This window comes from Salvelinus namaycush, chromosome 32 (genome assembly GCF_016432855.1).
Source record: "Salvelinus namaycush isolate Seneca chromosome 32, SaNama_1.0, whole genome shotgun sequence".
In the NCBI taxonomy this organism is placed as follows: Eukaryota; Metazoa; Chordata; class Actinopteri; order Salmoniformes; family Salmonidae; genus Salvelinus; species Salvelinus namaycush.
Genome location: NC_052338.1, coordinates 15,466,989 through 15,490,443, shown reverse-complemented (window position 1 = coordinate 15,490,443; position 23,455 = coordinate 15,466,989). Strand labels below are relative to the sequence as shown.

The window sequence follows — 23,455 nt, the reverse complement described above, 5'->3', positions numbered from 1 at the left end:
GTACCCTAAAATGTAAATAATCGATTAAATTTAAGACGGAATAAACTGTTTCCAATACCGGAGAAAAAAAACAAGGAGCACACTCTCATTCACAAGCACCAAAAGACTAGAGTCCACCTGAGTGACACTTAGAAAGAATACGACTACTTCTTCATAAAAAAAAACAAAAAAAACATTGAACAATTTCTAAAGACGGTTGACATCTAGTGGAAGCCATAGGAACTGCAATCTGGGTCCTAATAATTTGGATTCCCCATAGAAAAGCATTGGAAAATCCAATGACCTCAAAACATTTTTTTCCTGGATGGATTGTCCTCGGGTTTTCACCTGCCAAGTCAGTTCTGTTATACTCACAGACATTATTTTAACAGTTTTAGAAACGTTAGAGTGGTTTCTATCCAATACCACCATGCATATGCATATCATAGCTTCTGGGCATGAGTAACAGGCAGTTTACTTTGGGCACCTCAGTCATCCAAACTTCCGAATACTGCACCCTATCCCTAAGAAGTTTTAAAGGGATGGCTTTAGATAAAGTTACTGAAAATCCTATTGAATGAAAAGTCCATGAGAAAATCTGTTGGCTAGCAAGTGGAAGGGTTTTCAGCGGTTGAATTAAACCTAGGGAGGGAAGGGAACCATGCCTTCAAAGCCTGTTATGCACCTTCGTTAAGTCAAGTCTGAATAACAATTACTGAGAAGTGCATAGGAAAGGCGTGCGTTTCCTAAGTCTGAATCGAGCCCTGTGTATATGATTATTGTACTTATCCTGAACTTTCTTGCTGTTTAATGTGTAAGATTTCCATGTATTACTAACATGACCTACTTGATCTATCATTTCAATTCATCTGAATATGTCATTGACTGTCTCTCAACAGACTAAACATCCTTTATTAGTGAGACCAGACTAATAGAACCAGGCCCATAGAGAAGTGAGACACTAATAGAACCAGGCACATAGAGAAGTGAGACCAGACTAATAGAACCAGGCCCATAGAGAAGTGAGACCAGACTAATAGAACCAGGCCCATAGAGAAGTGGGACCAGACTAATAGAACCAGGCCCATAGAGAAGTGAGACCAGACTAATAGACCCAGGCCCATAGAGAAGTAGGACCAGACTAATAGAACCAGGCCCATAGAGAAGTGGGACCAGACTAATAGAACCAGGCCCATAGAGAAGTGAGACCAGACTAATAGAACCAGGCCCATAGAGAAGTGAGACCAGACTAATAGAACCAGGCCCATAGAGAAGTGAGACCAGACTAGTAGAACCAGGCCCATAGAGAAGTGAGTCCAGACTAATAGAACCAGGCCCATAGAGAAGTGAGACCAGACTAATAGAACCAGGCCCATAGAGAAGTGGGACCAGACTAATAGAACCAGGCCCATAGAGAAGTGAGACCAGACTAATAGAACCAGGCCCATAGAGAAGTGGGACCAGACTAATAGAACCAGGCCCATAGAGAAGTGAGACCAGACTAATAGAACCAGGCCCATAGAGAAGTGAGACCAGACTAATAGAACCAGGCCCATAGAGAAGTGAGACCAGACTAATAGAACCAGGCCCATAGAGAAGTGGGACCAGAATAATAGAACCAGGCCCATAGAGAAGTGAGACCAGACTAATAGAACCAGGCCCATAGAGAAGTGAGACCAGACTAATAGAACCAGGCCCATAGAGAAGTGAGACCAGACTAATAGAACCAGGCCCATAGAGAAGTGAGACCAGACTAATAGAACCAGGCCCATAGAGAAGTGGGACCAGACTAATAGAACCAGGCCCATAGAGAAGTGAGACCAGACTAATAGAACCAGGCCCATAGAGAAGTGGGACCAGACTAATAGAACCAGGCCCATAGAGAAGTGGGACCAGACTAATAGAACCAGGCCCGTAGAGAAGTGGGACCAGACTAATAGAACCAGGCCCGTAGAGAAGTGAGACCAGACTAGTAGAACCAGGCCCGTAGAGAAGTGAGACCAGACTAATAGAACCAGGCCCGTAGAGAAGTGAGACCAGACTAGTAGAACCAGGCCCGTAGAGAAGTGAGTCCAGGCTAATAGAACCAGGCCCATAGAGAAGTGAGACCAGACTAATAGACCCAGGCCCATAGAGAAGTGGGACCAGACTAATAGAACCAGGCCCATAGAGAAGTGAGACCAGACTAATAGAACCAGGCCCATAGAGAAGTGGGACCAGACTAATAGAACCAGGCCCATAGAGAAGTGAGACCAGACTAATAGAACCAGGCCCATAGAGAAGTGAGACCAGACTAATAGAACCAGGCCCATAGAGAAGTGGGACCAGACTAATAGAACCAGGCCCATAGAGAAGTGAGACCAGACTAATAGAACCATGCCCATAGAGAAGTGAGACCAGACTAATAGAACCAGGCCCATAGAGAAGTGGGACCAGACTAATAGAACCAGGCCCATAGAGAAGTGAGACCAGACTAATAGAACCAGGCCCATAGAGAAGTGAGACCAGACTAATAGAACCAGGCCCATAGAGAAGTGAGACCAGACTAATAGAACCAGGCCCATAGAGAAGTGAGACCAGACTAATAGAACCAGGCCCATAGAGAAGTGGGACCAGACTAATAGAACCAGGCCCATAGAGAAGTGAGACCAGACTAATAGAACCAGGCCCATAGAGAAGTGAGTCCAGGCTAATAGAACCAGGCCCATAGAGAAGTGGGACCAGACTAGTAGAACCAGGCCCATAGAGAAGTGAGACCAGACTAATAGAACCAGGCCCATAGAGAAGTGAGACCAGACTAATAGAACCAGGCCCATAGAGAAGTGAGACCAGACTAATAGAACAAGGCCCATAGAGAAGTGAGACCAGACTAATAGAACCAGGCCCATAGAGAAGTGAGACCAGACTAATAGAACCAGGCCCATAGAGAAGTGAGACCAGACTAATAGAACCAGGCCCATGGAGAAGTGAGACCAGACTAATAGAACAAGGCCCATAGAGAAGTGAGACCAGACTAATAGAACCAGGCCCATAGAGAAGTGAGACCAGACTAATAGAACCAGGCCCATAGAGAAGTGAGACCAGACTAATAGAACCAGGCCCATAGAGAAGTGAGACCAGACTAATAGAACCAGGCCCATAGAGAAGTGAGACCAGACTAATAGAACCAGGCCCATGGAGAAGTGAGACCAGACTAATAGAACCAGGCCCATGGAGAAGTGAGACCAGACTAATAGAACCAGGCCCATGGAGAAGTGAGACCAGACTAATAGAACCAGGCCCATAGAGAAGTGTTAATTCCAGTGAGAAATTACCAAACTAAATGTCACTTGATGTCCAGGTACAACATAACAGGACATGATCTTATCTGTATGCTGTGACAGATCAATCACCAGCTAACAACCTGTTTGTTTTGTGATGCTATAAATAAAACCAGGACAAAATGTGAAACTTGTCTGGCTACACTCTCTATCTCCTTGAGATGTAAGCTTGTATTGCCGGTTATTGTATCCACTTTGTTCCTTTGAACAAAAACTCTGTTGATAACCTCCTCGTTTTACCTGTCAACACTAAAATCCCACTAACATCTGTTTGTGGCACTGCTCCATGTCGTTGTGTGTGTGTGTGTGTGTGTGTGTGTGTGTGTGTGTGTGTGTGTGTGTGTGTGTGTGTGTGTGTGTGTGTGTGTGTGTGTGTGTGTGTGTGTGTGTGTGTGTGTGTGTGTGCACGCGCGGGTGTGTGTGTGTGTGTGTGTGTGTGTGTGTGTGTGTGTGTGTGTGTGTGTGTGTGTGTGTGTGTGTGTGTGTGTGTGTGTGTGCACGCGCGGGTGTGTGTGTGTGTGTGCGTGCGTTTGCGCGCGTGGGTGTGCATGCGTGTGTGTGTAAATGACGTTAGCATGCTGTTCACATTCCGTCCTTGCCTTCAGGGGAACAGTACAGAAGAAGAAATATATTACTAAAAGACATCCACCCATCATCCGTTCTCCTCATCTACCCTTTGGTTACGTAAGACTTGGTCTTGATTTGCTTATTCCATAGCTCTCTGGGTAACATCCTCTCTCAGATGAGGCCTCAAGCCAAACAGAGCATGGACAACACCTTATTCCTTCAACGCCCAGCACTACCGTACATTATCATCCCAACACCTCTGTCCTTCCAGGTTGTGTGTTTGTTTTACTGCCATGGTATCCTGTAGTGCAACATGAAGCTAATGTGACAATCACTAATTCTAGGAAAACAGAACTGTGTATCTGTGGCGTATGTGTGTTTTGGGGACAAGCGAAGTTGAGTAAGGATGTGTGTTTGATCTAGGAACATGATGACTGGTGTCTGATTTATAGTTCAAGGAACTATTTCATCACATCAATCCAACTCCACCCCTCCCCCAACCCACACACACATGCACACACACAGCATACAGACTCTGCTTGAACTCTTAGTACAGAAGGGATATACACTGAGTGTACAAAACATTATGAACACCTGCTCTTTCCATGATATAAACTGAACAGGTGAATCCAGGTGAAAGCTATGATCGCTTAATGATGCAACTTGTTAAATCCACTTCCATCAGTGTAGATGAGGTGGCATGCCATTTAGAGGGTGAATGGGCAAGGCAAAAGATTGAAGTGCCTTTAAACGGGGTATGTTAGTAAGTGCCAGGCGCAGCGGTTTGTGTCAAGAACTGCAACGCCGCTGGATTTTTTTACGCTCAACAGTTTCCCAAGTGTATAATGGGTTTTGTACACTCAGTGTATAATGGCTTTGCCATACATTAGGTAAAATATCAATGGAACGCTAATTGGTGACGATGACATTACAATCTATTGGGAATGACACCCATACAAGCGTTATAGTCCGATTTTACTCCCAACATAGTGAGAAATACACATATAAACAATAGACTAAATATGGGCTGATTATGATGGGTGACAATGAGGAGATTCTGGATCTATCTCCCAAGGGGGGACGAGTACCTGACGTTTCCATGGTTTTGGTGGAACTATTACATAATCCATTAACTTTATGCCCCGCTATGACACTCTCCACTGTGGTATCGTCAAAACTGTACGTTTCAATAACGTTGCATCCATCTTCATCAATGGAACGTGTCCATTGGATAGGTTTCTGAGGTCTAAAGACGTGTCCTTCCTTTCAGATGATGTTTTTCTACCTCTTTGAGAGGAGCAGGTTACGACAGCATACATACTGTAGACCCATCCTCCAGCCTCTAGTGTTGGCACCTTGCCACCAGGCAGCTGATAATGACCTATATGAATACAAGTGCCAGCATGATGGTACTACTCTTTTCTCCTGATGCCTGTGTAAATCCTGGTTTCCAATTGACGATAAAGGAAGTGTAACTAACATGACCTGAAGTATCTGTAACTATGACCTACTGTCACTTCCTCATTCAAATCACACAAACACACACACCTGTTTTCTCTTTAGACACACCGGCCAAGCATGTGTTTTGCCTTTAAATCTTCACTCTCTCCTGCAGTGCTCCCCTTTAGGTGTGCTCTTCCATACAACAACATGGACACGGATGTTAACCAGCACTCACTGTCACGACAGAATGTCAAGTGGTTCTCTTTGAGGGAGGGGGAGAAGAGAATACAGAGAGGCCCTCCTGCCCCTGGTTCTGGGTTATTATTAGCCTACTGACGCAAGTGCCTTCCCCACGTCAGGGAAACCATGAATATGTTGACAATAAGCTGCTCAGGTCAATGATACCCCGTGATGATGCCACCCTCTCCTCTTGTTGTCTCAACTTGGTTAGTCTCATCAGGGCCCCTCATATTCATAAGCTTCGAGAGGGAGACTGGTAGAGGGAGACTGGTAGAGGGAGACTGGTAGAGGGAGACTGGTAGAGGGAGACTGGTAGAGAGAGACTGGTAGGTGGAGACTGGTAGAGGGAGACTGGTAGAGGGAGACTGGTAGAGGGAGACTGGTAGAGGGAGACTGGTAGAGGGAGACTGGTAGGTGGAGACTGGTAGGTGGAGACTGGTAGAGGGAGACTGGTAGAGGGAGACTGGTAGAGGGAGACTGGTAGAGGGAGACTGGTAAGGGGGGGCTGGTAGGGGGAGACTGACACCTTCCATAAACAAGCAAGCATGCTCACACTCTGAGACACTTCATTATAGCAGGGGTTACAGCAGGGGTTATAACAGGGGTTATTAAAGTGGGGTCTGCGGACTGCAGGGGGTTCGCCGCCAGATCCCAAAATATATACATTTTTACATTGATTAACAACAACAAATTTAACACATTTTCACTAAGTGATCAGTGGAATAAGTTTAGAAGGTGCAATATAATGTAATATTATTAATCTACAATTGATGTTCTTAACCCTGGACCTGGAGGCTAACTGGGATATTGGTATTCCACCAATTATCCACATTTTTTCTTGTATTCACAAAAATGTTTTCTTTTTTTAACATACATTCACTGTAATTTAAGTTTTAAAACTGCAACGGTTTATCTCTGCCTCATGGTAAAATGTGTAGAATTGCAGGATATTAGCTTTAAACCTGTAACAACAAAAAATCTCTCTGCACCATGACAAAATGTAATTTAAGTTTTAAAACTGCAACAGTTTCTCTCTGCCTCATGGGAAAATGTGTAGAATTGCAGGATATTAGCTTTAAACCTGTAACAACAAAAAATCTCTCTGCACCATGACAAAATGTAATTTAAGTTTTAAAACTGCAACAGTTTCTCTCTGCCTCATGGAAAAATGTGTAGAATTGCAGGATATTACTGTAGCTTTAAACCTGTAACAACAAAAAATCTCTCTGCCCCATGACAAAATAGTGTAGAATTGAAGGAAATTAACTTGAAAATTGCTAAATGTTCTCTCCGATGTCAAGAGCCGGGCCTTTAACATTTTACTGCAGTGGGCACACAGAGTGTTTCTTGGTAGCCTTAAAAACTTCTTAGGGCTAGGCGCCAGCGGGACACCTGTCGACAACTTCCGGTGAAATTGGAAGGAGCGCAATTCAAATAAATAATCTTAAATATTATGGATATTAAACATTTAGGTAAATACAAGTGTCTTATATCGGTTAAAAAATTAAAATCTTGTTCATCTAACTGCATTGTCCGATTTACAATAGGCTTTACAACGAAAGCATGCAATGCGATTGTTTGAGGACGGCGCCCCAAATCAAAATATTTTTCAACCAGCACAGGCTTCATAAAATCACAAATAGCGATTAAATATTCACTTACTTTTTGAAGATCTTCCTCTGACTTGCAATCCAAAGGTTCCCAGCTAAAACATGCATGGTCGTTTTGTTAGATAAAATCCTTCTTTTACATCCCAAAAACTCTGTTTAGTTGGCGCCATCGATTTGAGTAATCCACTCGTTCAACATGCAGAAAAAGGAATCCAAAAAGCTACCGCTAAACTTTGTTAAAACAAGTCAAAATATGTTTCTATCCAATCCTCAGGTACCCTAAAATGTAATTAAACCATAATATTTCATACGGAAAGAAGTATGTTCAATAGGAAAGTAAAATTATCAGGTGCTCTTTGTCGTGTTCGCACAGACTGATTTCCAACTCTGACTCCTAGTACTAAAACTCAAAATTCTTCCTCGTTTGGGAAGAAACAAGCCTGGAACCTTGAACAAAGACTGTTGACATCTAGTGGAAGCCATAGGAATTGCAATCTGGGAGCTGGATTTGGATATGACCCTACACGTTCCATTGGAAGAGCATGGGCTCTCAAAAAAAAAAAATCTGGTTGGTTTTTCTTTGGATTTTCTCCTACCATATCTATTGTGTTATAGTCTCATACATTATTTTAACATTTCTACAAACTTCAAAGTGTTTTCTTTCCAATGGTACCAATTATATGCATATCCTGGCTTCTGGGCCTGAGTAACAGGCAGTTTACTTTGGGCACGTCAGTCAGGCGGAAATTCAGAAAAAAGGACCCTAGCCCGTTAAACAAATCTACTTTGCAACAAAAGTATACACCTCCCACACATGGTTATGGGCTTAAAATGTACTACATTTTGAGTTTACATCCCAATATTACACTTTATATACATCACAGAAGATTGTATTATAACAAAACCTTTTGATATAGAAACACCTGATTTTCTGTGGCTTTTAAAAAACAATGTTTATGAAATAATGTCATTAATGTTTATGAAAAAATATCATTAACATTCAACCCATGAGGCCACTACATCATTTGACTGCAGGAAAGGGCTGCAATGTTCCTTCCCAGGGCCTGAGACTTGGTTCATCAGGCCATGCACTGCCAAAGTCATAGTAAAACTCCTTTATCAAACTCAAGTTCTGATGATGGGTCCTTGATTAATTTACTATCACAAAAGGTCCCCGTATCCAAAAAGTTTGAGAACCACTGAATTATACTGTAGAGTGCGAGGTTGATGGCTGGTCAGGGGACTTTTGAAAAGTGTGAATGATAGGTTGCCAATAAAGACATAATGGAGATACAGATTACACTGTAACAGAAACAAATACTTCTAATCTTTTACCCTGGTGTGGCGTTTTGATAAACATGTAAATCTCTCTAGGACAAGGTGACATTTATCAATATATTCACCTGTATTTACCCCAACAAATGAAACGTTAATTAGCTGCTAGTGTGGCTATCATAAAAAACTACAAAGGCCACGATGATCTGGACGAGACTGACGAATCGAGGCAACGGTAAGAATCTCTGGATTAACTATCTAATGTTAGCTAAATATAGTAATGAATCATTTGGCTACATTTATTTTAATGGACAATTCTGTGAACTGTCTTGTGCAAGTTTTAAACTGGCACAATACCTGTTAGCAAAGGTGTCAGCTAGAGATGACATGCAGGAGTTTGCAGAGATTTGTAGTTTTGCATGATGTCTACTTTGATGCTAAATAGCCTTTTTGAATCTAAGAGTAAATAGAGACAAATATATTGATAAAAGTCACCTTGTCGGAGAGAGATCTACATGGTTATCAAAACGTCATGCCAGAGTAAACCCATACGAAACACAGCCCTTATTTTAAGTGTTTCTAAAATCCCCTATGGGAAGAATGAATTGTGGAAAACGATTGGAACCATTTCCCTGTTTGACCACTAAGTGTAATGGGTATTATGACAGCTCCAATGTGGGGCTCTATGCATGTGCTGCTAAAATGTGACTGAAGTATCCAATGAAAGCAGCAGACTAGCCTCTACTGACGCAAGGGAAGTGGGCGTGTGCGCATGGCCTCTTGTAGTCTTCTGTATGTTGAGGTATTCATAAACCTCCCGCGCAACCAATCAGGACGCTTATGTTAATCCCATTTTCTTTAAACCCGTCAATATGCTTCCAACTGGATTACAGTTAGAAGTGTATCACAGTCACTGCGCAGGAGAATTTTGGAGATGACAAACGGTTTAGTTTACCGATCTATGTTTTATATGTGCAGAACTCTCGGACCTTTAGCCTAGATTGTTTTGAAACGTATGTTCTAAGTGACATCTGAGAAACGCAACAAGGGCGATTTTGTATGATTTATTGAAGATTTCAAGTTTCATTCCAACTTCAAAAGAAACACCTATTTTGGGAATTGCTTTGGTACTGTCCATAATAGCCTACATCCACCAACACTACCGAAGATTTTACTACCTTTCCCCGTCCCATCATGTCCTCCGGGGATGAGTCGGAGCAGAGTCGGCGGTTCTGTGTGTTGTCTTGGGAGCAGGTGCAGAGGTTGGACTCCATCCTCGGAGAGAGCGTCCCTATTCACGGACGCGGAAACTTCCCGACGCTTTCCGTACAGCCTCGGCAGATAGTCCAGGTGAGATAACGGCTTTGGTCTGATAATGAGGGACGATACTTTTCTCTAGCCTACTTCCAAACTCATCACATATAGCCTAACTGTTATTTTCCTTTTCTTTTTAAATAGTTCAATCTTTATTTAATTCAGTCTCATCATAAATTGATTTAGTGAATGAATAGCCAACTCAGGAATGTGTGTTAAATATTTTTTTTAAACACGCACGCACGCACGCTTGCACACTTTAACGCACATAGGCTACACACGCACACGCACTGTACAGTTGAATTTGAGAAGTAAGTAGAGTCAGGAAGGCGGTGTGTTTTGGGAGCATTCCAAGGCTAACCATGTCGTATTTATGTAATAGCATAATAATAGCACATTTGTCAGTGCTGTGGATGAGGATAAAAAGCTCCAATATTCTTCAAAATCAGGTCAGACACTATCTGTGAATTTGCTTCTGTGCCAGTCCTTTTGGCATGCTCATACACTGTATTTTTACAATAGTCTACTAAAGGTATTGGAAATATACTGGGGTGCCTTGTTAGCCTATATTTGAATATCCACCCATTGTATTGAATCATGACTTGTGAATCCTGTTATTTACATTCACTTTAACAGACAGGAGGAGATCTCAAGGAGCAGATGATCTAATGCTTTATCTGCCATTTTACACTTTCTCATTCCAATCCTTCTGCGACCAGAGTCATTTCATTGGTCTACAAAACAATACAACTTTTACACATAGAGGGACAGAAAGTAAGGTACTGTATATTGAATTACAATCGGGCAGAGTATAGAGAAATTGAGAATGGAAAAGTTTCCTCTTGTCTCGTGTAGCTTTCATTAATGAAATGTAGGCCTGTGATCTGTATTGGTAGGTCAGACATATGTGAGGATGTATGCTGTATCCATGTTGTTCTAGTAGAAAACACCCAGGCTGGAAAAGTCTCCAGTAGGCTCTGGCTGGCCATCCAGTCCCATACCATCGGCAGTAAGCAATAGTACATATCTTCAGTGACGTTTTCCCTTCCTCTCTCTCTCCTGCCTGGAAGACCAACTGATCCAACCCAGGACCAAAACATTTTTTCCCCTTGCGGCCAGAAATATGTGTTCTTCGAGGTATTCCACAGGGCTCTCAATAGGGAGTGTTTATTGAAAAACTGTCATCTAGATAACATCTATTTATGGTGTGGCTCCATATTGTTGTGTGTGTGTGTGTGCGCGCCGTGGGAGGTGTAAAAGAGAAGTGTCACCGTTGCTGATTTAGTGCAGTGGATTGTGGGTAGATAAGCCCACATTGGGTTGACAGTCCTGAGGAACTTTACAATAGGCCTCCATACACACACACACACACACACACACACACACACACACACACACACACACACACACACACACACACACACACACACACACACACACACACACACACACACACACATTGTAGAATAATAGTGAACACATCAAAACTATGAAATAACACATATGGAATCATGTTGTAACCAAAAAAGTGTTAAACAAATCTAAATATATTTTATATTTGAGATTCTTCATAGCAGCCACCCTTTGCCCTGATGACAGCTTTGCACACTCTTGGCATTCTCTCAACCAGCTTCATGAGGTAGTCACCTTGAATGCATTTCAATTAATTAACAGGTGTGCCTTGTTAAAAGTTCATTTGTGGAATTTCTTTCTTTCTTAATGCGTTTGAGCCAATCAGTTGTGTTATGACAAGGTAGAGGTGGTATACAAAAGATAGCCCTATTTGGTAAAAGATCAAGTCCATATTATGGCAATAACAGCTCAAATAAGTAAAGAGAAACGACATTCCATTATTACTTCAAGGCATGAAGGTCCGTCAATCCGGAAAATTTCAAGAACTTTGAAAGTTTCTTGAAGTGCAGTCGCAAAAACCATCAAGCGCTATGATGAAACTGGCTCTCATGAGGACCGCCACAGGAAAGGAAGACCCAGAGTTACCTCTGCTGCAGAGGATAAGTTCATTAGAGTTACAAGCCTCAGAAATTGCAACTCAAATAAATGCTTCACAGAGTTCAAGGAACAGACACATCTCAACATCAACTGTTCAGAGTAGATTGTGTGAATCAGACCTTCATGGTTGAATTGCTGCAAAGAAACCACTACTAAAGGACACAAATAACAAAAAGAGACTTGCTTGGGCCAAGAAACATGAGCAATGGACATTAGACCGGTGGAAATCCATCCTTTAGTCTGATGAGTCCAAATTTGAGATTTTTGGTTCCAACCACTGTGTCTATGTGAGACGCAGAGTAGGTGAACGGATGATCTCCGCATGTGTAGTTCCCACTGTGACGCATGGAAGAGGAGGTGTGATGGTGTGGGGGTGCTTTGCTGGTGGCACTGTCTGTGATTTATTTAGAATTCAAGGCACACTTAACCAGCATCGCTTCCACAGCATTCTGCAACAATACGCCATTCCATCTGGTTTGCGCTTAGTGGAACTGTCATTTGTTTTTCAACAGGACAATGACCCAACACACCTCCAGGCTGTGTAAGGGCTATTCGACCAAGAAGGAGATTGATGGAGTGCTGTATCAGATGATCTAGCCTCCGCAATCACCCGACCTCAAACCAATTGAGATGGTTTGGGATGAGTTGGACGGCAGAGTGAAGGAAAACAAGCCAACAAGTGCTCAGCATATGTGGGAACTCCTATAAGACTGTTGTAAAAGCATTCCAGGTGAAGTTGGTTGAGAGAATGCCGAGAGTGTGCAAAGCTGTCATCAAGGCAAAGGGTGGCTACTTTGAAGAATTTCAAATATAAAATATATTTTGATTTTTTTAACACTTTTTTGGTTACTACATGATTCTATATGTGTTATTTCAGAGTTTTGATTGTCTTTACTATTATTAAACAATGTTGAAAATAGTAAAAAATAAAGAAAAACCCTTGAATGAGTCGGTGGGTCCAAACTTTTGACTGGTACTCTACATCAAAAACACGGTTTCCATGTGTTTGATGCCATTTCATTTGCTCTGTTCCCAACATTATTATGAGCCGTCCTCCTCTTAGCAACCTCCTGTGACACACATACACATACACACACTACCCAGTAGGCCTACCCAGTGGTGTTATACAGCCGAGATTACATATCCAGACGTTGAATGTTTATTAGTCTGTCAGATCAGATCAGATATTACTTCATGTTAACAGTAGAAGTAGAGCTATGGGTGCTAATCTGTTTTACTTGGCTTGGCCAGTCAAGGAAAGGGAACACACTTTTTCCAGGTTTGCTCATATCAAATTCAGGGTGTAGATTCTAGAATAGAGTAGAACACAGTAGGGCAAACGCCTGAGGCAGATGTTTTCCTATGTTTTTGTTTTGTTCCTGTTCTCATTTCACCATTGTGAGCTTACTGGAAGTGAGCTCTTCTTTCCTGGGTGGGGGCGATGGCTTCCATTTCTGGTGCAGGATAAGGAAACTAGATTCACTAGTTGGTCACACCAGTAACAGGGGCCTAGGTGGGTCAGGACTCTTGACAAGGTTGGCATGGTATCAGTGTGGTAAGAGTAGACCCAAAGCACTCACACACTCACATACCACAATACTATCCCAGTCACCTGGTTCTGTTGTGGGCCCTGCCAGATTGTAAGCCAACTCCTCTTTCGGTCTATTGTTGGTGAGACTGAATGACACAATGACACCATACGTCTCCATGAACATAGTTTGGTCTTACATTACAGTGTATAGCTCTGTTAGACCTCTACATATAGGCGTGTGCTTTGCTGTTGCTGGCTTTCAAGGAGGCAATTGTGGTGAAATGCCAGCTGAACTCAACATTGGCCCATAAAATGAAATGGTATGCCTGACTAGTTTTTCTTCTTCAAATATCTCTCTCTCCCTCTCCGTCTCTCTCCCTCTCCGTCTCTCTCCGTCTCTCTCCGTCTCTCCCCCCCCCCCCCCCCCTCTCTCTCTCTCTCTCTCTCTTTCTCTCTCTCTCTCTCTCTCTCTGGAGATAAGATTTGAGCGGAGATAAGGAAAGATTTGAGACTAATTATGACCCTTCCTTTAGAATGTAGTCTCTTTAATTAAGTAGTTTTAGAATCTGGACTATTCTAGTTGTATGATAATATATACTGTATCACCAGTCTAGTTTTATGATAATAAACACTGTATCATCTGTCTAGTTTTATGATAATAAACACTGTATCATCTGTCTAGTTTTATGATAATAAATACTGTATCATCATTCTAGTTATATGATAAATAATTCTGTATCACCAGTCTAGTTTTATGATAGTAAATACTGTATCATCAGTCTACTTTTATGATAATAAACACTGTATCATCTGTCTAGTTTTATGATAATAAATACTGTATCATCATTCTAGTTATATGATAAATAATTCTGTATCACCAGTCTAGTTTTATGATAGTAAATACTGTATCATCAGTCTACTTTTATGATGAAGTGCTGTATCATCATTCTAGTTATATGATAATAAATACTGTATCATCAGTCTAGTGTTATGATACTAAATACACTATCACCAGTCTAGTTTTATGATAATAAATACTGTATTAGTCTAGTTTTATGATAATAAATACTGTATCACCAGTCTAGTTTTATGAAAATAAATACTGATACCAGTCTAGATTTATGAATGAATACTGTATCATCAGTCTAGTTTTTTGAATGAATACTGTATCACTAGTCTAGTTTAATGAATGAATGCTGTACCATTTCTAGTCTAGTTTAATGGCTGGTTCAGGTGCCATGACCACCCACAGCAAGGCAACTCATTCACCTCTGAGGAAAACCCCATCATCTGTTCCTGTTATCCTACTGACAGTACACTGAGTATAATATGACTGGGCTGTCTTTGCTTGCCTTCTGGGCTGACTGGACCGGATGCCAGGGTCATAGACTACTAAACATCTCATGAATTTACTGATGCCATATACTTGGCTTGGCTGGGTCTTTGTGTGACTCTCTGTCCAGGCCAGGCAGTGCTCTAACTGGAGTTTAGAGGACCATGGGGTTTAGCTGGCTAACGGCTGTTTCTGAGACTGTTTTCTCACTGAAATAATATAACACATTCAGTTCAGTTCCAAATGGAACCCTATTCCCTGTATAGTGCACTACTTTTTACCAGGTCGCTCTAGTCAAAAGTAGGGCACTACATAGGGAACAGGGTGCTGTTTAGGCTATTCCCAGACTGAGGTAAATTAAATTTAGAGGAAACCCTCCAGACTGGAGTAGGAATGCAAAGAGACCGTATGTAACGCCTCGCCAAGACATTGTCAACGCCACCGTCTGGTCAGTTTGTGGCTTTTTTACAAGTCTACTACTCCTGCTTGACGTCGAGAGGAAGTGTTCCGCCTTAGCTCAACTTCACCAGGTGCTTGTTGCGTAATGCAGGAATGGAATGGCCTGCTTTTGGAGAGGAGGTGGAAGAAGGGTGTTACTTCTTATTTTGGGAGATCCTTTTGTGTTATAAGATAGAATAAGGGGGTCTTTCAGGTTGACCTATTCCATTCAGTTAGACCTACTTGTCCCTATACTCAGTAACATATAATACAACCCATATAAGGAAAATACATCCTCCTCATCATTTGTTTCAGGCTAGCAGTATGTATGACTATCTGAATGGTCTCATCATGGGTTGACACCCTCTGCCCAACCCTATATTTAGTAAGGCAGTTCTTACTGTTTATTATACTGAATATAAAAATCAACAACAAAAATATAAACAAAAATATAAATGCAACATGCAACAATTAAAAATATTTTATTGAGTTACAGTTAAGGAAATCAGTCAATTAAAATACATTCATTTAGGCCCTAATCTATGGATTTCACATGACTGGGATATGCATCTGTTGGTCACAGATACCTTTTTAAAAAAGTAGGGGCGTAGATCAGAAAACCAGTCAGTATCTGGTGTGACCACCATTTTCCTCATGCAGCGCGACACACCTCCTTTACATAAAGTTGATCAGGCTGTTGATTGTGGACTGTGGAATGTTGTCCCACTCCTCTTCAATGGCTGCACAAAGTTGCTGGATATTAGTGGGAACTGTAACACGCTGTCGTACACGTTGATCCAGAGCATCCCAAACATGCTCAATGGGTGACATGTCTGGTGAGTATCCATGGAAGAACTGGGACATTTTCAGCTTCCAGGAATTGTGTACAGATCCTTGCAACATGGGGCTGTACATTTTCATGCTGAAACATGAGGTGATGGTGGCAGATGAATGGCACAACAATGGGCCTCAGGATCTCATCACGGTATTTCTGTGCGTTCAAATTCCCATTGATAAAATGCCATTGTGTTCATTGTCCATAGCTTATGCCTGCCCATACCAAAAACCCACCGCCACCATGGGGTACTCTGTTCACAATGTTGACATCAGCAAACCGCTCGCCTACACAATGCCATACAAGTGGTCTGAGGTTGGAGGCGGCTTATGGTAGAGAAATGAACATTCAATTCTCATTCAAAAGCTCTGGTGGACATTTCTGCAGTCAGCATGCCAAATGCACGCTCCCTCAAATCTTGAGACACCTCTGGCAATGTGTTGTGTAACAAAACTGCACATTTTAGAGTGGCCTTTTATTGTCCCCAGCACAAGGTGCATCTGTGTAATGACTATGCTGTTTAATCAGCTTCTTGATATGCCACACCTGTCAGGTGGATGGATTATCTTGGCAAAGGAGAAATGCTCACTAACAGGGATGTAAACAAATGTGTGCACAACATTTTAGAGAAATAAGCTTTTTGTGCATTTTGAAAATTTCTGGGATCTTTCATTTCAGCTCATGAAACATGGGACCAACACTTTACATGTTGCTTTTATATTTTGGTTTAGTGTATAATGAATACTGCTTTTAGCTTAGTTCAACCTAATTCCAATAGACATACATATTCATATGTATTCATTGAACCATACAGTAAATTCCTATATATGCAACGTTGATTATTCCACAAGGACTATGGGAATTGATTCATATATATTCTAGTTTTCACAGAATATTCAGGATGTTTTTAATATTCGGAATGTTTTTATTAGTGACCATCTGTCCAGAGGGTATCATCTGTCTAGAGGTTTACCAATAGAAACTGATTGCTTTTCTCATTGGAACACAACACGGATGTGTACAGCAGGGCTCCTTAAAGTGCTTTTATTGGCAAATTAATTCTCTGTTATTTCCACCCCTAAAAAGGACTGGCTTTGAAAATCAACATTCTATATTTCTTGACCTTAAGTTTATGTTTTGAACCTTTTCCTCAATAGACTTTTCATGGGGGTGTCATTTTTCATTGTGAGTACCACTACCCCTTCCCTTGGGATCCTGTCACAGTAGCTGAATATTAATGTCCTTCAATCACAAAGTGACACAGTGGGTTTCTGGGTCTGGGTAAAGGAGGTTACAATTAAGGCCTGAAAAGATCCAATAGTTTGGGAAGAGAAGGAGCCCAACACACATATTATGCATGTCTCAATTTGTCCGTTTTTTAGTCTGTCTTTGTTTTTAGGTTGGTAGGGAGGAGGCCGTTACCTAAATTCATGAATGGGGATCTAGCTACATAAGTCAGGCAGCAGAGACTTGGCAGAATACTCTCCTTTCCTAGCATAGTGGTGAAGCCAACATAACCTAATTCCTCAGACACGGCTTTGTGTGTGTGAGTGTGTGTGTGTGTGTGTGTGTGTGTGTGTGTGTGTGTGCATGCGTGCGTGCATGCGTGCGTGCATGCTTGCGTGTGTGTTGCGAAACAAAAGTACAGGCTCCCCACTGGGCACAGATGCCAATTCAACGTCTACTCCACGTTGGTTCAACGTGATTTCATTGAAATGAGGTGGAAACAGCATTGATTCAACCAGTGTGTGTCCAGTGGGTCAGGAAACATTCCTATCCTGAGTTGGTTAAAACCATATTTCACTGTGGGGGGGGGACTGATACAGATATACATTTTTAATGAAATGTTGGCACTGTAGCAAAGTTGTGGACAACAACTGCATGAAAGAGGTATTGTGATAGTAGCGAAAGTGAATAGCTTATGTTGTAATGTCTGTCTTAGGCTTAACTTGTGAACTTGATCCGACCTGGAAGGGATTGTGCAATTGTGTACGTATACAGACTAGATACCTGGCTGAATACTTGGATCAGTGTCTGGATAAAGATACCAAGTGTGTGTACTTGGTAACCATGGTCATGCCTGTTAAGGATTGTCCCAGTTTCTTGATTTCCTCTTTGGAGTGCTGTAACAGTCAGGAAGCTTGAAATATCTCAGCTGCCTTTTCTTTAGTCCAGCAGTTTCCCTTAACTCCAGGATCCACCCCTGACGGTTCTGTTCTGTGACCCAATAAGCTCGTGAACCATATCTTTGCCAAGTATGTTGGCACAATCATACCAGAGTTTTTATAAGTTCACAACCCAACCCCATTTGTCTACGTCACACAGATTTGTACGTTTTCTTCTAGATAATCTTCAGGTCAGCTGGAGTTCCTCCTGAAGTTAGAGACAACAATACAAGGCCTGCCTTGCTGTGTCCCACAGAGAAATCTCTGATTCTCCATGCATAACTAAGGGGACTTTAGGTCCACCCTATCTTAATTCAGCTGAGCTACAGTAACTCTGTATTGTTGGCTTTTTACAAGCTAGAGACTATATGTAGGACATGGGACTTTAAAGTAGCTGGCAAACATAGGGGATATTATTGTCCAGTCAAAGGCTTTTAATTTCTTCAGTGTCATCTCTCTGCATAAGAGAAAGAGAGATATTTGTATTTTTTATGAAAATAGGGAGTTCATGATCAAATTAAAAGGCTGTGCGTTGGAAAAACAGAAATGAATGATTACATTTGTTATTTCATGTTGTTGCTTGTCATTATTTGGGTCATTCCACCAATTCAGTGTAACTTGATTTCGTTTTAGCATTCTGTCATAATGAGCACATGTTCAAGAACATGTTTTCCCATCTCAAGAGGTTCAATTTAAAAAATGACAATAGTAAAGTAGCAGGGTTGACCATAACAGGATTGCCAATTCCATCATAAATCAGCCATAAATCCCCTCATGACAGGGGGAATGGAAGCTTGTTGTTTGCAACTGGGAGTGGCAATTGAATGCAAGCTTCACAAAAACTAAATGAAATTGATAAAACATTTCTAGCCTGTCTATCTATAGGTAAAAGGCTTGACGTGTTGTGCTCAACCCGCTCAGTTTTCCACCAAAAGAGTAGAACCAGCTATTAGATGTTCAATATTTCTTGTGGAAAAAAAATATTTTAAAAGGAGTAGCTTCACCATATTAAAATGATAGTTAAGTTCACTTAACGGAGTTGACCTTAAAATGAGGGACAGATGTAAATGAATCACTAATCACATGAAATAAATCATCATCTTCAGAAATGACTTTGTCAAAGCAACAAAATAACAATGTTGGTGAAACCTGGAGACATTTTTGGATTTAGTGGGTTGAAATCTTCCTAGAACTGACACAGGGTTGATGGAGGGACATGTTTAATAAGTATTTATTGACTTCTCAGTGTGGCATAAGGAACTTAATTTAATATAACAGGCTTTTCAAATTCAATATTGGTTCACAATTTCTACTTAAAAGATAATGGAGTCCCTCTCTATTCTCATCCACACAACAAATTATTTTATGCTAGTATTTTGTCTTTACTGTTATGAACATTGGCTGAAAGCTAGGGGAACCATTCCTTGATTGAAATGTAAATATTACCATTTCAAAAGAAGAGGTAGTGACCATTATAGCAACGTTTCGACTTGCAGTGGCATGTTATCTTTCTATCACTCAGATGTCAAACTCATTCCATGGAGGGCTGTATGCAGGTTTTCACTCCTCCCTTGTACTTGATTAATCAATTAAGGCCACTGATTTGGTAGGAACTTCCCTCACCTGTTGTCTAGGTCTTAGTTGGACACAAAATGAAAGGAAATGCCAAAAACCAGCAGACACTCGGTCCTCCAGGAATGACCTGCTTTCTCAGATCAATTGCAAGAAAAACAATACGAAAAACGTATTTGATTGGAAAAGAAAATCGACAATAAAGTGTCTTTCTAATAGTATCTCTCCGATCACTCACCCATGTCTCTGTCTTTCCTGTTCAGGTGGTTCGGGCGCGACTGCAGGAGCGTGGTGTGGTGGTCCGAGATGTGAAGCTGAACGGTTCAGCAGCCAGCTATGTGCTCCACCAGGACACGGGCCTGGGCTACAAGGACTTGGACCTCATCTTCGGCCTGAACCGGACTGATGACAAGACCTTTCGTGTGGTCAAAGACGTGGTCCTGGACAGCCTGGTGGACTTCCTACCTCCGGGGCTCAGCCGTGTCTCGCCCATGACCCTCAAAGAGGCCTACGTCCAGAAGCTGGTGAAGGTGTGCAACGACACAGACCGCTGGAGCCTGATCTCCCTCTCCAACAACACGGGGAAGAACGTGGAGCTGAAGTTTGTGGAATCCCTCCGAAGGCAGTTTGAGTTCAGCGTGGACTCGTTCCAGATCGGCCTGGACTCACTGCTGCTGTTCGACCGCTGCTCAGAGACGGCCATGTCCATGTCTGAGAGCTTCCACCCCACTGTGGTTGGAGAGAGCATGTACGGGGACTTCCAGGAGGCCCTGGGACACCTCCGCACCAGGACCATAGCCACGCGCAGCCCCGAGGAGATCCGGGGAGGAGGACTGCTGAAGTACTGCCACCTGCTAGTGCGGGGGTTTAAACCGGACTCAGAGGCTCAGATGAAGCTTCTGCAGCGCTATATGTGCTCACGCTTCTTCATCGACTTCCCGGACATTGCCGAGCAGCAGCGGAAGCTGGAGGCGTATCTCCAGAACCACTTCAATGGCATGGAGGACAAGCGCTACGACTGCCTGGTGACGCTGCGGCATGTGGTGGACGAGAGCACCGTGTGCCTGATGGGGCACGAGCGCCGCCAGACACTGGCACTGATCTCGGCACTGGCGCTACGGGCCATGGCAGAGCAGAACGCCATCCCGGCCCTGGCTAACATCACCTGTTACTACCAGCCGGCGCCTTATGTCAGAGACGTCAACTTCAGTAACTACTACATAGCGCGGGTCCAGTCGCCCATGAGTAGCTCTTATAGTAACTCTTACCACAGGACATGGCTGCCTTGTAGCTAAATGATGTGGATCAGTGGAGCGTAAGGGGACTATGTTGTTTTTTTAAGCTTCTAGTTTCCCAAATGGTAGCCCATTCCCTACGTAGTGCACTACTTTATATTACCAGGAAACTATATAGGGAATAGGGTGCCATTGTAGACGCACCCTCTGTCTTATAGTAACGTGAGCTGAGCAGTTCGATAGAGTGCTTTGTTCAGTCCACCTGTAGCAAAATGGCTTCTTGTGGGAGACTTGACAGTCCACTGAGGACCAAAAAAGGAAAAATTGTATTGTATCTTTTTGCCAAATCTTCAGCTGCAACCCATCCCACTAAATTATATCAATGAATACTGCTGTAAATCTGATTTGAGCCGTTGTTATGATGTTTGTTACTTTTCTGTTCTGAAGCGTTGGCTTCTTTTGATATATGTACGATGAAGACTGGTGGTCTATTTTGATGTGTGGAATGGTTGAAATGTGACGGAAGAACTTTTCAGCTTCCCAGTCTTGATAAGGGACTTGAAGTATATTTGGATCCATAAAAATAAATGTAAATAAGAAACCAGGAAGCTGTATTCTGTTCTGACTGTGGTTTCAACTGACCTTTTCCTTTGAAAACGTAAGGACCAAAGAATTCAGTTCTTGTGTAGCGTGAAGAAAATAAAACAGACTTTTGTGATTCTAAGTGCCTGAAAAACCAACCGACATCTTAAAGTAGTTTGATCTGTAAATGAAAGAACTGTATTTGAATCTATTTCACCCAGGTTACTGTTCATTTCTATATCCAGGGTCAGGGTGTTTCCTTTTCAGATAATAAAACATTTCAATGGAAACATTGGTATTATTTCTTTCTTTCTCAGTCTACACATTCCTAATGGTTTCAGGAATATGTTCTATATGTACTGGATGTACACTATATATACAAAACTATGTTGACATCCCTTCAAGTTAGTGGATTCTGCTATTTCAGCCCCACCCGTTGCTGACAATAAAATTGAGCACACAGCCATGCAATCTCCATAGACAAACATTGACAGCAGAATGGCCTTACTAAAGAGCTCAGTGACTTTCAACCTGGCATCGTCATAGGATGCCACATTTCCAGCAAGTCTGTTCATAAAATTTCTGCCCTGCTAGAGTTGCCCCTGTCAACTGTAAGTGCTGTTATTGTGAAATGGAAACGTCTAGGCGCAACAACGGCACAGCCGCGAAGTGGTAGGACATACAAGCTCACAGAATGGGGCTGCTGAGTGCTGTAGAGCGTAGCACGTAAAAAATAGTCTGTCCTCAGTTGCAAAATTCACTACCAAGTTCCAAACTGCCACTGGAAGCAAAGTCAGCACAATAACTGGGAGCTGGGAGCTTCATGAAATGGGTTTCCATGGCTGAGCAGCCGCACATAAGCATAAGATTGCCATGTGCAACGCCAAGCGTTGGCTGGAGTGGTGTAAAGCTCGCCACCGCAGTGGAAACGCATTCTCTGGAGTGATGAATCCCGCTTCACCATCTGGCAGGCCGACAGACGAATATGGGTTTGGTGGATGCCAGGAGAATGCTACCTGCCTGAATGCATAGTCCCAACTGTAAAGTTTGGTGGAGGAGGAATAATGGTCTGGGGCTGTTTTTCATGGTTCAGGCCCCTTAGTTCCTGTGATGGGAAATCTTAACGCTACAGCATACAATGACATTTCAGACAATTCTATGCTTCTAACTTTGAAGTAACAGTTTGGTGAAGGCCCTTCCCTGTTTCAGCATGACAATGTCCCCGTGGACAAAGCAAGGTTCATACAGAAATGGTTTGTCGAGATCGGTGTGGAAGAACTTGACTGGCCTGCACAGAGCCCTGACCTCGACCCCATCGTACACCTTTGGGATGAATTGGAATGCCGACTGCGAGCCAGGCCTAATCGCCCAACATCAGTGCCCAACCTCACTAATGCTCTTCTGGCTGAATGGAAGCAAGTCCCAGCAGCAATGTTCCACATACTTTTGGTTATGTTGTGTTTCTAACAGGTTCCAGCACATCCCATTGGAATGAGAAGACACAGACACAGACATGAAGGGCGAGTAGGTGAAGTGTCTGTACCTGTATGCCTTAACAGAGACATTCAAGGTGCAATCTGCAATATTTATTGCTGTTTAATTGTCCTTTCCATTAATGGTATACCCATACACATACCCCATCCCTCAGCTTTATAGAATGTTGGGGCTGCTGTTTGTTGAAACACAAATGATCCCATCGGTCTGACACCAATGCCGAAGACACATACAAACACTTCCTTGTTCTGTTCTGTTCCCGCCCCCTCAGCGTTACCATGGGAATCTGAATCCCCTCTGCCCTCATAGCCATCCATACATTAGCCATTTAGTTCCGCCTGCATGTCATCCATCACATCCAATGAGGGGTTTCCTTGCCCCCCTGTCTCACTGGATAGAGGGGAGAGAAGAGGAAATGGCTGTTGCCTGTCTTGGATGAGTTGCATTCTGTGTGTTTTGTTTAAGCAGGCAGCTGAGGGCCAGGTGGTAAAATGGAGACGTTTGACCAGAGT

At 42.5% G+C, this 23,455-nt stretch overlaps 1 protein-coding gene across 1 annotated transcript; it reads left to right on the top strand.

Annotated features, from left to right (window-relative positions):
- Positions 1-9,273: 9,273 nt before the first annotated feature.
- On the top strand, positions 9,274-21,739 carry LOC120027016 (terminal nucleotidyltransferase 5A-like). Its single transcript, XM_038971857.1, has 2 exons — positions 9,274-9,784; positions 19,896-21,739. The coding sequence occupies exons 1-2, from the start codon at positions 9,629-9,631 to the stop codon at positions 20,925-20,927; spliced, it is 1,188 nt and encodes a 395-aa protein (XP_038827785.1). The 5' UTR covers positions 9,274-9,628; the 3' UTR covers positions 20,928-21,739.
- Positions 21,740-23,455: the final 1,716 nt, after the last annotated feature.